The following is a 16,325-nucleotide window of genomic DNA, read 5'->3' on the forward strand; positions in this document are numbered from 1 at the left end:
ATGTTGATTGAAATAGGCTACTGTATAATTATGCAGACCATAAATACCATACATAACAAGAATTTCTCAAATACAAAGTGTCAGATGGTGCTTCTTTTGTCTGTTTGCAAACTTTTCATTGAACATGTCAACGTAACACTAAGGAATGTTATATGCTATGTTATACCTGAGGCCGCTCAACTAGAATGAGCATGGAATTACACATGTAAGAGGTAATGGAAAGTTTCGGTATATTTGGGATTTGGGATTGTATGTAATTGTGATTTTTACATCATCTTTAACAATGTGAATCAACCGCTCAACTTTCTCTAGCATTCAAGAAATATCAGATAATGGATGGGTACTTCAAACGCTTAATTACTGAAATTGTTTTTTTTTTCTTTCGCAGCAATCACAGAAAGATTAGACACTATGAACTGAAAGGAAAGATAGTGAATACATATATATGTTGTGTGATTGGTGTGTTAAAAGCCAAGTCCAGAGAAGTTTCTGTATAAATGGTCATTTGAAATGCTTGATAAAAGGTGCTTACATCTGTGTCCTGTCATGTGGCATCATTTCCATGTCACTGAACACTGTAATGCTACAACACCAGCTGCTCTGCAACTGCAGCAGAGGGAAAACATTAACATTAAACATTAAAATTCTAATCAACTAATGGGACATACCCACCATGGCAACAGGAAAACAATTGATGCAGCAGAAGAAAATTCTAAATCTACTGCTAAGGCTGAAAGAAAATGAATGAAAAGAGCTATGTTGTCTAGTTGTTGCCCCACGATCTGTGCTGTTATGAATATTTTGGCACATCCTAATGATTGTGAACTCTAAAATTGTGAAACTATGTTGTGAAATCCTCCCTGACCACCCCTGACCGCTGTCTAAAAATATGATGACTTGGACATTCTCTAGAGGAACCTCTTTCTTCTTTCAGTTGACTTTGAAGATCTTTACATTTTCCTCATGAAATATCTGAATCTTTTACATGAAAGGTCTCTGAACTGGGAAAAAGTTTGCACAAAAAGCTATTTTAAAAAATCCAAGGTTTTTTTTTTTTTTACCCAGCAAAACATAGTTTCAGACTTTCAGACAAATTTCACAGGCGATCACACCAACTAAACCTTTGAAAAGAATTCTAATTAGAGAAAATACTTGTTTCCATGACTTCCATTGTTGACTTTTGACTCTGACTCTGACTCTGAGAATTTTTGCCAGGGGATGACCAGGGGTGGTAATCCTCCTGCACCTCTAAGTTCTAATAACCTTGTCCAAGTCTTCTAAATAATTGTTATCTTGTTCCTCCTGGACATCTGAGAAAATCAGATGTACAACCTGTTGGAAACTGATATGTGCACTCATTGCTTCAGCAAAGAGAGATCTGGGGATTCTGCCACCTGCAGCACCACTATAGCCTCTGACTGCATTCCCCATTGGTAAATAGTGCCTTCAAGAAATGCTTGTTTTGTCTGAAATTTTGTTTATTTTGTCTGAGAACTTGAGCCATGTGTGGGATTGTGGAGGGGAGATCACGTGCACAAGAAAGTTTTAGCTTTGTCTGAGTTCAGTCAATAGCACACATTATCCCAATTTTTCACTGTGTGTGTGGTTTTGTTTTACCATATTTATGGGGGCTGAAAACGAAGAATCCAGGGCCCAAAATACTGGATCCCACAAGTTTAAATGGCTGTTTGAGGTCTGTCTCTGACAGACAGATTAGTTTTATAAAGTCAGCTTTAGGCTACTGTTTTCTTCTCCTAGATTGTAAAAGTGTTATTTTCTAAAGCAGGTTTGCAGTGGTTGGTTAGTCTGAGCAATTGATGCAATGGCATTACAATAGAAGGAACTATGCTGCCATCTTGTGGCGACAGAAACAGGCAGCTCAACATCTGTCATCACACCAACTTCTGTACTCCAGGACAAGCTATTACGATGTGGAACGACCAACACTTTGGACTTCACGTAAAGCTGTAGTGATAAAACGCACTTCTGGGAACCTCTCCACATGCTGGTTGAAGGGAGTCGGTTTCTATGGCGGTTAATCTTCTCCTATCTTATCCACCAAATGCAGACAAAAGGAAAGAGAAAGGGGAAATGACTGTAAGTCATATTTCCAACTCCTGGGGGCGCTGTAGCTTTCTCCTTTAGTCTCCTAACGGCCTTCAGCCTTCAGCTTCATCCACAGGGTCTGATTTATTTATTTTTTTTAAATCAACACTTTACGATCACCTTTAACTCCCTGTGTCCCTCTCTTCCTATGTTTCATTCTGCCTCGTTTTGTTAGTGTCAAACAGTTTTCTGAGTTTTTTTTATAAAGATTTTAATCAAGTGTACACCAGGTCTGTGGTTCCACCACAGCTGGCACTGGAACCTTATATAAATCTGTTATATTGACAAGCGTAAAATTCAAATGAAGATGGCTAACCTCAAAACCGCAAAGCCACTAAAAACTAATCTGCTACACCAACTTGCAGCTTTTTCCGACGTGTAGTACATTTCACTCATATGTTAAGGTCATATTTTATCTTCTCTAACTATATGTGTGATTATGCAAAGGGATGAATTACTAAATCTGCGTTACTGGATGAAGACCAGATCCGTTGGGCCTGCAGGTTTGGTCATGGTACCTTTCGCTGATTCTTTTGAGATGCTTTGATGGAAAACTCTCTGCAGACAACCGGGACATGCAGACCTGAACAAATAATGGAGGGTGGACGCGGTGGGGAGTAGTCAGTGGTGCAGCTCTTACTCATTGGTTGCCTCAGACACAGTAGCTCTCTCCCTCTCACTCTCTCATAAATGCGCTCCCACCACCGACCGTAGCAGATAATCACAGGCCACTGTGAGAGGGACACACCTTCCGCTGATTTTGCCACAGTTTACACGGGGATGCGTTTTGTTTCTCGAAAAGGGGGCCATCAGTCCACGATTTGAGTCGTGTTTTTCAGCTTGCAGTTTCGCAATTTTGCGGTTTTTGCGCATAGGTTACGAGACTGCTCCGCTCCAACTCGAAGATGACTGGGGTTTTTGAGAACTTAAATACTGATATGCATTCGAACCAGATTACCTCAAGCAATTACCACAGCTTGCACAAATCGCAGGAGTCCCCGACTCTGCCCGTGTCTACGGCGACGGACAGCAGCTATTACAACAGCCAGCAACCTGGCCACTGCGCGGGGTCTCCATTCCAACTCGGCTCTTACCAGTACCACGGCAGCGCCACGAGCACTGTGCCATATAACGCGAAGTCTTACGACCTTGGTTTCAACTCATCTTATGGTGCATACAGCTCCTACGGCTCCAACTCCTCACCTACTCCAGCAGATACAGGTAAGGGGCATCTTAAATGTGTTTAATGCATTTAGATGATTATCATGCTTTTGTTTGAGACCATCTTAAACTTCCTCATGACATGAAATGTCTGAGGAGCAAATGGAACCATGCATTGCATATAACTGACAAGATAATTATTATCTGGTCAGAAATGACCGGACACATACCTGTCTTACTGTATCGATATTCATCGATATAGTGAATGTTCAGTTTATTTTAAACACAACTGCCAAGCAAATTGCGCCTGATTTTGCCCTCCGCACAATAATATTATTTCTGGTCGAATCAAATTAATAATTAGGAATAAGCACATCTGCCAAACACAAACAGACGTCAGTGAAAAATGCATGCAGTTCTGCACCACTGAAAATTTGCAAAAACACCTCATGCAAAACATTATTTTCATTTGAATGTTCCTTCAGAGAAAGATGAGAGCGAGCCAGAAATCCGGATGGTTAATGGAAAACCAAAGAAGGTCAGAAAACCTCGAACCATTTATTCCAGCTTCCAATTGGCTGCACTTCAGCGGAGGTTTCAAAAGACGCAGTATTTGGCTCTACCAGAACGGGCCGAGCTGGCAGCCTCGTTGGGCCTTACGCAAACACAGGTGGGTACATTTAAGACATGGGGTCATACACTGTCAAATATAAACTCAATGTCTAAGGTGAAAAGATATTAAAGCCGTCAAATAGTGGTTTGAGTCGGAAAATATCGGTTGGTTAATTTTATGCTTATATCTGTTTCTTTTTCAGGTCAAGATCTGGTTCCAAAACCGTCGCTCCAAGTTCAAGAAGTTGTGGAAAAGTGGAGAAATCCCCCCAGAGCAACATGTTGCTTCCAGTGAATCTCCCCCCTGCACGTCTCCACCAACTACTGCCTGGGACTTTCCACAGACTCAAAGAATGAACAGTGTCAACTCCAGTTTACCTCAGAGCAGCAGCCCTCCCAACACGACTGCGCCTTCATCGTTTTTGGCGAACTACTCCTGGTACTCAACCACGAACTCTACCACGCATCTGCAGCCTCCTCTGGTCCAACACCACCACAACTCCGCCATAAGCGCTGGGACGATATTCTGAAAAAAACAAAAAACAAAACAAACAAACGTCGGGTTTAAATCGGACAATACTGGTGAAAAAAAGAAAAATGCCAATACCTTCATTTTACAGACCTCGTGTGTGCGCCATGCGAACTTTACACGCAAGCATTTAGGAGAAGTTAATGGAGCCAGACAGGTTCATGGACCTTGCCGGTTTTGCCGGCTGGCAAATGGTAGACACAGATTTCTACAGTTATTTTTGTATTTATTTATTTTGTTTATGTCGAGGGATGAATGAACCACTATTACCCAAAGCAATCACAGCCTGGGCGCAAGCCCACTTTTACGCGGACGTCACTTTTTTTGCCATTCCTGCAAAATAAAACACTCATCGCAGGACAACCTGTCACAAATGTAGCACAAGTTAACTGTATCGTGCCTTTTTCAATATGACCTCATTTTGTTGTGCGATTAAAAAACAGCATACCTTTATCCATTCCTCATGCCATTAGTTGATTTGAATATATTGGGGGGTAAGTGTATGAATCCACGTTTGTAAATATTTTACCACAGCTTTTTGATAGCCCATGACGCTTTCACTTTTTTTAGGCTATTGGTGCAAATCCATTAACCACCGTAAGCTACTGATTGTCCTTCCCCTCTGATTTACTTGTATCACACTTAATTGTATTTTTTGTCTTATTTATTTTAGCAGTGTTCCATATATGGCCAGACGTTATTTAAATAAAAATGTTTTCTGTGCATATCCTATGCATCCCCTTTTTTCCTTTCCAACAATGTTTTCTGTGCAGACGCATTTCTCCTTTTCTTTCCTAACAGACATTGTAAAGCTGAGGAGAATTTGTGTTTTATTTCTTATGCAACGGTCCTAGTAACAAATATATTCCTGCATAGGGACTGTTTTTATGTTTTAGCCTATTTTATTAAACAGCAATTTAGGTGTGCTATTTTTTTAAGCCTACGTTTAATTCTTGGTCAGTCAAAAATCTTTGTTTCAAAAAATGAACAGAAGACATGATGTTAGCTTAATATCACCAATTTAGCCAGTTAACACCTTGATTTCTTTAAAGGCTCTATGCAGTAATGAATATGTTACAGTGATTTAGTATAGCCTAAACATTATATTTACCTGTATTTTGGTGGTGGTTTAGAGAAATCGTCGAAAAAGATCGGATAAATGCACACCTGTAGCTGCTAACAAAAATTAATCGCTTAGCATCTTAGGCTAACCGCCCGTTGTGTTGCTTAGCAACCACCGAGAACTAGCTGTAAGCTAAGTTAGTCAGGACGGTTGAACTTTAAGCTAGGCGGACGTTTACTTGAAAGGTTACACTGATTAAAGGCTATTTCTTAAGTAATAATATGTTGTTTGTAATTACACGAGCGTCTTAGAGTGCCATCACAAGCGTGGACAAGCTTAAGATAATTCCTCAGCTGTCTCAGGTTACATTTATTTTACCCGGTTCCGTCAGCAGATGATTAGCCGAGCCGGGGCTCCGGCAGGCAGGCAGGCAGGCAGACAGGCAGGCAGAGGCCCGGGGCGCAGGCTGAGCTGAGGGGGAGGCAACACAACAACACGCCTTGGCATGCGAGAGGGGAAGATGAGGGTGGGTATGAATGAGCACAGGATCCTCAGACTCTCTGGAGTCAGAGAGCCGCTTTCCAGACGTTTTATGAAGTCAGCCTAACAAGAGAAAAAGAGAGAGGAACTCAGTCCAAGACAGCCTGGAGCTACAACATCATGGAAACATTTCTCACGTCTCACAAGTCAAGTCTCTGATCTCTGAAGACGAGCAGATTGACCTACATTACTATTTATGTGGCGCATGTAGGGCCTGTAGGCTACAGGAAAACACACTGGGAACACTGGAAAACACAGGCCAGAAACTAAATTTATTGCAGCAAGGAAAACTTATATCATTTAGATTTTTATTTTAGCTATTCAATTAGAGCTATTTTTTTTTTTTTTTTACCACAATTAGATAGATAGATAGATAGATAGATAGATAGATAGATAGATAGATAGATAGATGGATAGATGGATGGATAGATGGTGGGCGTCTTATTATTATTATTACACTGTGCCATCACTTATTTTTCATTCACTATCATCTCTGTCTGTCCCACACGCTTCCCTTCAAACGACCACGGGCCATAAAGTGGGATCGTTTCCTTCTGACTGTAGCTTGTCAGCGGTTGCTATATCTCCATGATGGAGCCTCCTCCCTGCGGCTGACAGGATCAGATCCTAGGCATGCAGCAGGTCTGCGCTGTGCACCAACACAACATTAAATCTACGTGCATACGGGCCTGTATACCTTTGAATGGACCTCTGTAGATTTAAATTGTCTACACTGTCATTGTACAGAGAGTATAAATGCATGCATGCATCGTGATAGGCCTGCGTGATCACTACACCATATGAACTGAAATGACACAATATTAGCTGGTTTTCTCCTAACTACCATTCACTCATATTCGGACTTATACACCAGTGGTGAACCAATCAGCACAGATTCTTACATAATACATAATACTAGAAATTATTTTAGAATATTTATTGATTTCTTCAAAAAAAAAATCGTAGAAAAAATAATAATAATAATTAAAAAAAATAGGATTTAGGAATGTTTTCTGTTGCTCCATGTGACTTCATTCATGGATTAGAGCTGCTGTGGTTTATACTTTTGCATTTCTCTAGGCAACTTGTAAATGCCATACCCTCCTAATTTATACCCTGATCTGTAATTTCATCCACATTTGCTCTGGTTTGAGCATTCTGGCTTTCAAATCTGAAAGCCTGCAATTACTATATAATTCTTCGCAATTTTAGATGTCCTAATATGGGGTGTAATTTTTACACAAGACAATTTCCCGCTATTTCAAGCATCAACATTGTCAAAGTTGTATGTACATAATAAATGGGAATATCAATGCATAGTTTTTAGCCTAACATCTTGACTCAACGATAATTATATCCGTGTGGAGCCTACGCAGAATTAGCCTGAATTGCATGGTAACTGCTGCTTTAAATTTTAAAAAATTACTCATAATTTCCCCCAAAGATTACCAAGATCTCGAGTGCACAATGTCATCAGCGTAATGAGGAGTAAACATTTATGCTAATAATCTACATTTTTTTCCATCAGCTATAAAGAGGGGAAATAAAGCAGACATTTTCAGTCATATTCTGAACTCTGCTGCTATAGCTTAGACCGACACATGGGACACATTTTGTGGGATTTAAGCGCTCATCGTGTGCCTGTGCTGCAGGATGCTGCTGTTCATCTGCCTCCATGCTGATTTCTGAAACTCCTCAGAGGGAGCTTGCCTCTTCAACATCAATCTGAAAGGTGTGTATTAGATGCTTATTTCTTAAATTTTAATTGGAAGTAGCGTGAGGACTAAATGCATTTGAGATCACTGAAAACAGGAAACAGACCTGATTCTCGTTGCAGGCATGATTCATCCATTTTCTCTCCTCGCCATAACATTTATTTATTTTTATTCTTAGTCAAATCGCTGAATGTTCCTGATTCTTTGATGATCTAAAACTATTTCTTAGTTCTTAAATGGAGAGGATTTTAGGCCTATTTCATCATGTAGCCTAATTTTGGTATTAAAAAAAATAAGTCTGCAGTGTATTTATCGTGTAACCAAGGAGCTTCTTCTGTAGAAAAAAGTCCTATAGCTTAGAAAGCTGCTCACACCGAGAGGAAATGTAAGGAAGGGGAGACACACAAGTTGTTCTTTAATTTGGTCGCTCCTTTCATTACTCTTGCTTTGTGCTTTGCTAATTTTGAAGCCTCTTCGCATTGACAACTCCGTGATGTACACCTGCAAGCAATTTGCCAGCCTTATACATAGGCTAAGTCTAAGGGAACAGTGACGAAATGGCAGCTCACCTATTTCACTATTTTTTTTTTCTATGGCAGCAGCAAATTTCTTTCAGAGCAGTATCTCTTTTGTCAACGCAAAAAAAGATCCTCCGTGCGAAAAAAATTGCTCATAATTACCTCAGAGATAGGAAACTGCATTAGAATAAATAAGGGCGAAATTACTGTAATTATGCTGGGTTTGATGGGCTCAGCTCGTATAATCAAGAGGAGAATACAGCGAAATAACACTGACCCTCTTGGATGTGCAGCTGCGCCTTTCTAGGGCTAGGTAGGCAGATTTATGTTCGCTACAGCAGCAACAGCACAATTCATATTCTTCCTTAATGGTATCGAAATATACATAGGCCCATTGTAGGTGTAGGCTTGCTCACAAAGGACTGTATGCGTTCTGCGTTTTGTATTAAAATAACAATGGAGAGCGCAGGGTCGAAGCAGGAGATGTTCTACAAAGAAACATCAGAGATAAAGTAGACCAGAGCTTAATTCTTCTTAGTTCCTCTGAAGGTTGGTTGTTAAGTTGAGATGATGTTGCTGTATAGGTTATAATAATAGTAATAATAATGATGATGATAAATGCTGAGATTATAAAGATAATGAATCATCGCTATGGTCTGATTTACGCCTTAAAACACGAGTACAAATGAAACATGGAACAAATTAAAAATAAATGAAGCGCTCGGCTGTAATGTGAGGGTGGTTAGCTGCTACCTGTCTGGACTCATGTTGGCCTCAGCCAGTTTTAAAGGGATGCCGTGCAGACCGTAGAAATTGCATCAAATCTGTCATTAGAATTGCAAAACATTTCTATATTCGTGGAGACGAGGCAGCAGGAGGAGAGAATACAAGCCGCGCAATTAATTTCCCTTCTTTCGTTCTTTGCTTCTTCTCAGACAAACAGTAAAATGTCAGACAATGAATTTGGTTTGTAGCGTGAATATTTTTCCTTATTTTCATTTTTTAAATTTTCGTCTTCTGTCTTATTATTGTTGTTGCAGCGTTACAAGTGTGATTTGAATGGACAGGTAATTCCACCTGTGTCAAATGCCTTTTACTGCAGTTTTTTTTCTTTTCTTTTTTTAGGCATTTATAATAAATATATCATTAAAAATAAATGCAAGCAAAAAAAATCTCAAAATTAATATCTAACCAAACATATTAACAATTTTTACGATCAGACAAATTAAAAGGCTTCCTGCAAAACTGCGTAATAGAGTAAATGAATAAAAGTGTGTGACCCAGACAAGAAGGCCTTTGAACCTTTCACTTTCACCGATCTCCATCTGATCCGCCCTGTGTCCCGCTTGCTCATCCAGTCTTTTTTTTTTGCAGCACCTGCCTCTTGCGCAATTATTCACTTAACACACTCAATTGATCTCTCCCATTCATGGCAGAAAATGGGCATTGTCAAAGACAAATAGAGAGAAGATTATCTATAAGTAAAGCTGAAAAGAAAGAAGCGATGTTGTTGAATGAATCCAGGTCTCCCGCATCGCGACGCTTTAAAAATGACAATGACATAGGTGATGTAGCTTATATTGGCCAAAAGATTCACTGTGGTTTCTAAAATAATTAGTGTCATTTTTTTTACCTAACATATAAACTGCAGCTGAACAACATGCAAAGACATTTTCGTGTAGATGCATAAATGAGTTGAAATTTTTTAGATGCAACATCAGATCTCTAATTCTTTGGTCACTCCAGCGGTTTGACAACATCTGCAACCAGTGAGCAGCAACAGCAGCACAAACCCACCTCGGCTAAATGCTAAACATGACCATAAATCTAAACGACGAGAGCCTTTTGCAGCTCACACAAACGCACTCGCATGCTGTCTGCTACAATAACCAATATGATACTGCTTTGTGTCAGCTCACATTAAACCTGCACCATGCTGCTGGAGGTGGCTGGTGGAGAGTGGGGACGGAGGGGGTGGGGTTGGGTGGGGGATTTGAATCAGACACCTTTCTTGACATAATTTAAATCATTATTTTACTGCTTTTGAAACTTTGCACATTATGTACATAAACTTCAGAAACAGATAAATAAATTAAAGTGATCAATACAAAACTAAATATTTTCTATTTTGACTAAAACACATCTCGACAAATACAGAAAGCCTAAAACCCTGTTTCACAGCGTATCCAGTACAGCACGAAAACAAATCTGAAAATTATGTACAAAATACAGTGACATGAGCTGCTCACCCTCAGGAGATTTTTTTTCTTTTCTTTTTTTTTTTTTTTTCTAAAGCAGCAAATCGTCAGGCCTTTTACATTTTTCACATAACATCGGGGCACGGCATAGAAAAGCTTTGCTTGCATTAGTGCAGCATTAACAACACAGTGTTGTTATTTCAAACACACTTACAAAATGAACACAGACTGACCTCAACAGAAAAAACTAGTCTGAATAATTTAACTTAAATAACAAACACATATAAACAACATAGTAGCAATTTGAGGCTTTGCACAATATGCTCTGTGGTTGAATGTGCTGTCTGTATAATGGCCGGATGGTCTCTGGTGGAATTTATAAATTGTTATTATTTGGTTAAAGGAAACACCCCTGTGGCCTAATTAACCTTTAACTGTTGATGAATGCAGATTGATTTTTAGGTCTTCATCACCTAGGGCCCGACATCTGGCGTAAACAAACACGCGTTTTCTTATAAACATGTAGCCTACAGTCAACAACAGAATAACTCACACAAATATGATTTTTTTTAAAAATAGAAACTGACACAAAAGTGATAAACAGCAGCCAAAAAAAGGATCCATTTGTCGACGATTTCCGCTGATTCTCACGGACTTGTTGCCCTTGGGCGCATTGCGTGCCTTTTCAGTCCCTCAGCTCCCCCCTTCTCCTTCCTCTTCTTCGCTGCTTGCCGTCATCCGGTATGAGGAGGCCGCTGTGTCAGCTGGCGACATGCTGCAGCAAACTCCGGGGTTGGTGTTGTGCATTATCAGTGCTGTGCCGCGCTGAGCGGCTGTGAGCCCCTTCACCATCCTGACACACGAGCCATGAGCAGAGTCGAGGCTGAGGTCTCTGTTCACATGAGCTGTGACTGTTGCATAGACTCTTGGTGTGTGGTTGGATACCATGAGGTGTAGCTGGGAATGTAAGATCCGGTTGTGCCCACTGAAGTCTTCACGGTGGTCGGCGAGCTCCAAACAGGTGCCACCGAGGGAGAGCCGCTCGAAAGTCCACGGCCACTGGCTAAAGCGTTGGTATCAATTGTGCCACCGCCTTGCTTCATCAGTTTCTTGAATTTAGATCGCTTATTCTGAAACCAGATCTTAACCTGGAAAGACAAAGGAAATTATGTGGATATGAACACTGAAAATGAAGTTAAAGAATATACCAAAAGACGGTTTAAAAAGAATTACGCAGGCTTTACGCATATTTTACGCACCCAGCAGATTTCAAGAAAATTAATACATTAATATACTTCCCTTGATTATGGCATTATTGTATTAACCCAGAATACTGTAGATATATTCGGCAACATCTATGTACATGTATGCCTATAGCATTATAAGTATGTAGCCTAAATTATTATTATTATTATTATTATTCTTATTATTATTATTATCAGTATTATTATCAACAACAACAACAACAACAATAATAATAGTAATAATGTACAGTGTGTTGTGAGATAGTGTTTCTGGGTGTTCTTGTACAGTGAAGCTATTTGTGAGTGTGTTTCATGGACTTGCCTGTGTCTGAGTGAGACCCAGCGACGCTGCAAGTTCAGCTCTCTCCGGTAACGCCAAATATTGAGTTTGCTGAAATCTCCTGTTCAAAGCTTGAAGTTGTAAACTCGAATAGATAGTCCTTGGTTTTCTAATCTTTTTCCCTTTCCCGTTGAATCGAACCTCTCCGCCTTCGACCACCGTGTTTTTCTCCGTTTCTGGTGCTGGAGGGAAACAGACAAGAGCAAAGAAGGAAAAATGAGGAGGCAGTTGTGGCCAACAGTGTTGCGCAGCAATGAATACTCCAGCGCTGTACTTTAGGTATAATTACCCTTAATTGCATACATTGTTTATAGCGTTACGCAATAAATAATTACCAAGCCTAATTCCAACGTCTGGGTAGTCTTTTCGATGCAGCGAACACTCTATGAAGTAGACCGCCGTGCTTACACAGAAAGTTAATATTTAAGATGCAAAGATGCAGCGGCACACTTACCTGTATCCTCTAACCGTGTCTGTGCGAGTGCCGAGCTGTTTTGGTAGGTCTGTACTGTGCTGAGATATGGGCTGGTGGAATGGCTGCCGACGGAGTTTACGTATGGATAACCCAAAGATCTGGGGAACGATGAGCCTGGACTGTAGCTGTCGTGCTGGGTATGACCTGCAGAATGTAAACAGTGCATGGGATAGTGTCCGTGAGACATGGAGGAAGGCGACATTTGTTGACTCGGGGGTCCAAACTCCATGAAAACGGTTTTTCCTGAGGCAGGGCTATTAAGACTTTCTGGAATTGTAGTCATTGTCATCTCTTCTGGCGGTCCCCCTTGTCTCGCTTTTGTTGTTTTCCTTCTATGATCTCAGTGAAGGATGGGTCCCAATTTAAGCCGAACTGATTTTTTCTCTTTCCATTCATAAGAAAATGTAGTTTGTGCCTGTGAAAAGTCCTAGGTATGATGCTGTGGACCAAGACAAACTCGCTCAAAGGTTTGAATCTCGGACTCATGAATATTCATCAAAGACTGTCGCTGATTGGTCCACTCTCTCCAAGAGGGAAGCCGATTGGCGACGCCGGGGCTGGGTCCGAAGAACCTGATAAAGTCAAGGAAAACCACAAAACCTCAGATTTCCTCTTGACATGTCAAGATTCACAATTATTATTATTATTGTTATTATTATTATTAATATTATTATTAGTATTATTATTAGTATTAGTATTAGTATTGGTAGTAGTAGTAGTATCTAAAATTAATCAATTAACAACATCCATTTTGGACAAAATATTATAATGGACATTAAAGGGTGATAACATTTTTTTTCTGATGCACATTTGTCTCAACACCATCCAAAAAATGTCAATAATGAACCATATGTTGTCACTTATATTAGTACAGCGCTCGATTATCCAGTGAAATCAGGTCTAACCATCCGTCTAAACGTCACATAATAAAGTTCAAATAATATTTCCAGCTTCGTTAAAGCTGCTCTGTCTGCTGGCCAGTTTGATTAAAGCTTTTCTGATTAAAGCTCCTAATGCCCTACCAGGAGGAAGGTATATTAGCATAACACTAGTGTTCAATTTTCATAAGTAGGCCTGTAATTAGTCATGTATTTAACACTTACAGTGGCTTGAGGTCTCAGTTACACCTGGCAGCGGTGGGATGTTAAAACAGTTTGCTCTGATGTCAAATGAGGAGGTTTATTGGTTCAGGTATAGGCCTAATGATGTTTTGTAACACCTGAAAACAACAGCACAGCCTACATAATTTATAAGTTACACAGTAAAACAATATTTTTTTTTTTAATTAACTGCGTGGTCATTAAGCTATATCTATCCTGCGTGATTAAATAAAAGTGATCTAAAACCTTTTAATATTTCAGTGCACCTGGCCACTTCGTATTAATTATGAATCTTGTTATAACAATATGATATGCAGTATAATGGTGGGAAAAATGTTTATTTCCTTGCTCGTGTGGATTTATCCCTCCCACGATCGCCTGTTTTATAACACAGCCATGCATGAATGCACATAGGCCTATTTTCTTATCGCCTTGAAATGCTTTCCAAGCCTTTACGCACCTTCTATCGCAATCAATTAATGGTCACAGTTTTGTTAAACACCGGCACCTTTGATTAGCATGAATCTAAGTGAGGATGGGGGTGCGGCCAGCCTACCACAGCCTAACAAGAATAATTACCCATGGACATTTGATTTAATTGAACTGACGACTGACAAAACAGGAGACTTTTTTTTTTTTCTTGAGCTGCATGCTCAGACCTCCGCACCTCAAAGCTCAAACGGGATCACTGCTGCAGCAGTTTAACCAGGCTACATTTAAATACAACAATCAATTCAGAATTTCAATCAGCAACTTAAAACAAACAAACAAACAATTAATCAAACAAACTGTCCACTTACTTAAAAAAAAATCATGTGATGGAAAAGAAGCAGATAAATCCGCGCCATCCGGGGCCAGACAGCCTCCACATGATGCACTTGGTGGAAGTAGAAGGAGAAGGAGAAGGTATCCAGCAGCTCTTCATTTTATTAGGATTCATTTGCAGGCTGCAGCTCTTCTTCTGGTGTCTGTGCAGAGCAGGAACACAGCCTAGCTGCTCCATCCGCAGTCCCTCCATCTCCACCTGAATAACAAATTAAAGGCAGTTAAATTCCGTCACTGTGATTATCAGTGTAATTACATAATTGATCCCAAAACAGAACTAGCAAGTTGCAAAATGTGTTATCAAAATGCAGGCTCTGACATCACGGCGCGTGTGCCACAGAGTGCCAGGCGGCTGCGGATGCCTGAATTTAAAGATTTCTGAGAAATATTAGGCTATAACGAAAGCTGGTCCCTTGTCCCCTAAAATAGGCCAATTTGAAGTGATTTCTCTGGAATTACTTACGAAAAATGCTTCAAGATTTCCTCTATCAACAACGACAATGATAATGGTAGTACAACCAATAATTATCATCTTCCAGAACAGAGGACAGATTTTTATGGGTACTTGGTGGGTGCGACTGATAACTGTCATTATTTTCCCACGATTATAGTATCTGCAAACTGAAACGCGGCTGCGAGCAAAACCATTAACAGAATAGAGGCAGAATTTGCAGGGGGAAAAAAAGTAAAATAATACAACGAGGATACTACTAATAATAGCAATAATAATTAGAGTCTTTTTTGTTGTTGAAGTAAATGTAATTTAGGGCTGAAGAGGCTCGTGAAATATAGTGCTGCATATATTATATTCATTTTATTGATACCTTTTACAATATCAATCGTTTACAGAGAGTTGACTTGCTGGCAACCTAAAGGATTAACTATTTATTTGAGGGAATTTTTGTTTTCTTCAGGCCGTCCTCAGTGTCGTTGGGACAAGCAGGCGTGTGATAATATTACCACTTTAATTTATAATTTGACTCCTGCGCTCGCTGGCAGGAGGGCAGCACAGGCAACAGCGGTCCTTCCTGCAGCATGGCAGCGGGGCTCTAACTAGCCACACTAAAAATAAAGTCCTCCATGCATGGATGGAGCGCGGAGGCAGGACTCATTAGGAGTGAGTAGCTCCGTGGCTGAGGGTGTTTTAACACCTGCTGCTCTTCACCTGAGGGTTAGGGTAGAGGTGGAGAGAGAGAGAGAGAGAGAGAGAGGGAGGCGGGGGGTGGGGGGGGGGGGGGGGGGGGGTGTAAACGGGCCAAGATGTCACAGACTTCATTTCAGTCCGGTGATAGAAAGCCCTCCTCAACTACCATGCCAACCCACATTTTAACAGCCACCAAATATTATCCCGACCGCGGTGCATTGGTAAACTGTGTGTCCATGCTGTGTGAAGGCTCAGCTCCCTGTACTGCCTGCAGACTCTGCATGTGAGCACTGATTAATTATTGTCATTGGAGGTGCAGGCAACTGTGAGTTTTTTGTTTTGTTTCTTATTTCCCTTCCTCATGAAGGAGACATATTGCTGCTTTAGAACATGAACTTGTATAATGTTTTTATAGGGTGTATTCAAGTGATTGATATATATTTTTTCCGGCTTCAGCTTTGTGATTTCTGATGGTATTTGACCATTTCAGGTGATCTGAATAAAAATACTAAATCTGCACATGAAAAGTTACACACAAAAAGCCTTATCGTAAAATTAACATTTCAATTTTCACATCTTTTATTTGCTGTCACATAGATGCATGCACTCAGTATCATGCAGCATAAATATCCATCTGAAATGTACTAATTCATAACAAAAAATAAATTGTTCCCACACCGTGTGATTTCTTTTCTTTTCTTTTTTTTTTTTTTTTTACATTAATACAGTATCTCATCCTTTCTATCTTTAATCAA

At 40.1% G+C, this 16,325-nt stretch overlaps 2 protein-coding genes across 2 annotated transcripts; one reads left to right on the forward strand and one right to left on the reverse strand.

Annotated features, from left to right (window-relative positions):
* Positions 1–2,833: 2,833 nt before the first annotated feature.
* On the forward strand, positions 2,834–5,133 carry dlx2a (distal-less homeobox 2a). The gene is made up of 3 exons (XM_041056522.1): positions 2,834–3,327; positions 3,753–3,937; positions 4,083–5,133. Exons 1-3 carry the CDS (start codon positions 3,012–3,014, stop codon positions 4,407–4,409), a joined length of 828 nt encoding a protein of 275 aa, XP_040912456.1. The 5' UTR covers positions 2,834–3,011; the 3' UTR covers positions 4,410–5,133.
* A 5,348-nt stretch (positions 5,134–10,481) lies between these two features.
* Positions 10,482–12,963, reverse strand: dlx1a (distal-less homeobox 1a). The gene is made up of 3 exons (XM_041056524.1): positions 12,481–12,963; positions 12,009–12,208; positions 10,482–11,590 (listed from the first exon to the last, which is right to left on the reverse strand). The coding sequence occupies exons 1-3, from the start codon at positions 12,788–12,790 to the stop codon at positions 11,339–11,341; spliced, it is 762 nt and encodes a 253-aa protein (XP_040912458.1). The 5' UTR covers positions 12,791–12,963; the 3' UTR covers positions 10,482–11,338.
* Between the last annotated feature and the right edge of the window lie 3,362 nt (positions 12,964–16,325).

The sequence above is a fragment of the Toxotes jaculatrix genome, chromosome 15 (genome assembly GCF_017976425.1).
Source record: "Toxotes jaculatrix isolate fToxJac2 chromosome 15, fToxJac2.pri, whole genome shotgun sequence".
Classification (NCBI taxonomy): Eukaryota; Metazoa; Chordata; class Actinopteri; family Toxotidae; genus Toxotes; species Toxotes jaculatrix.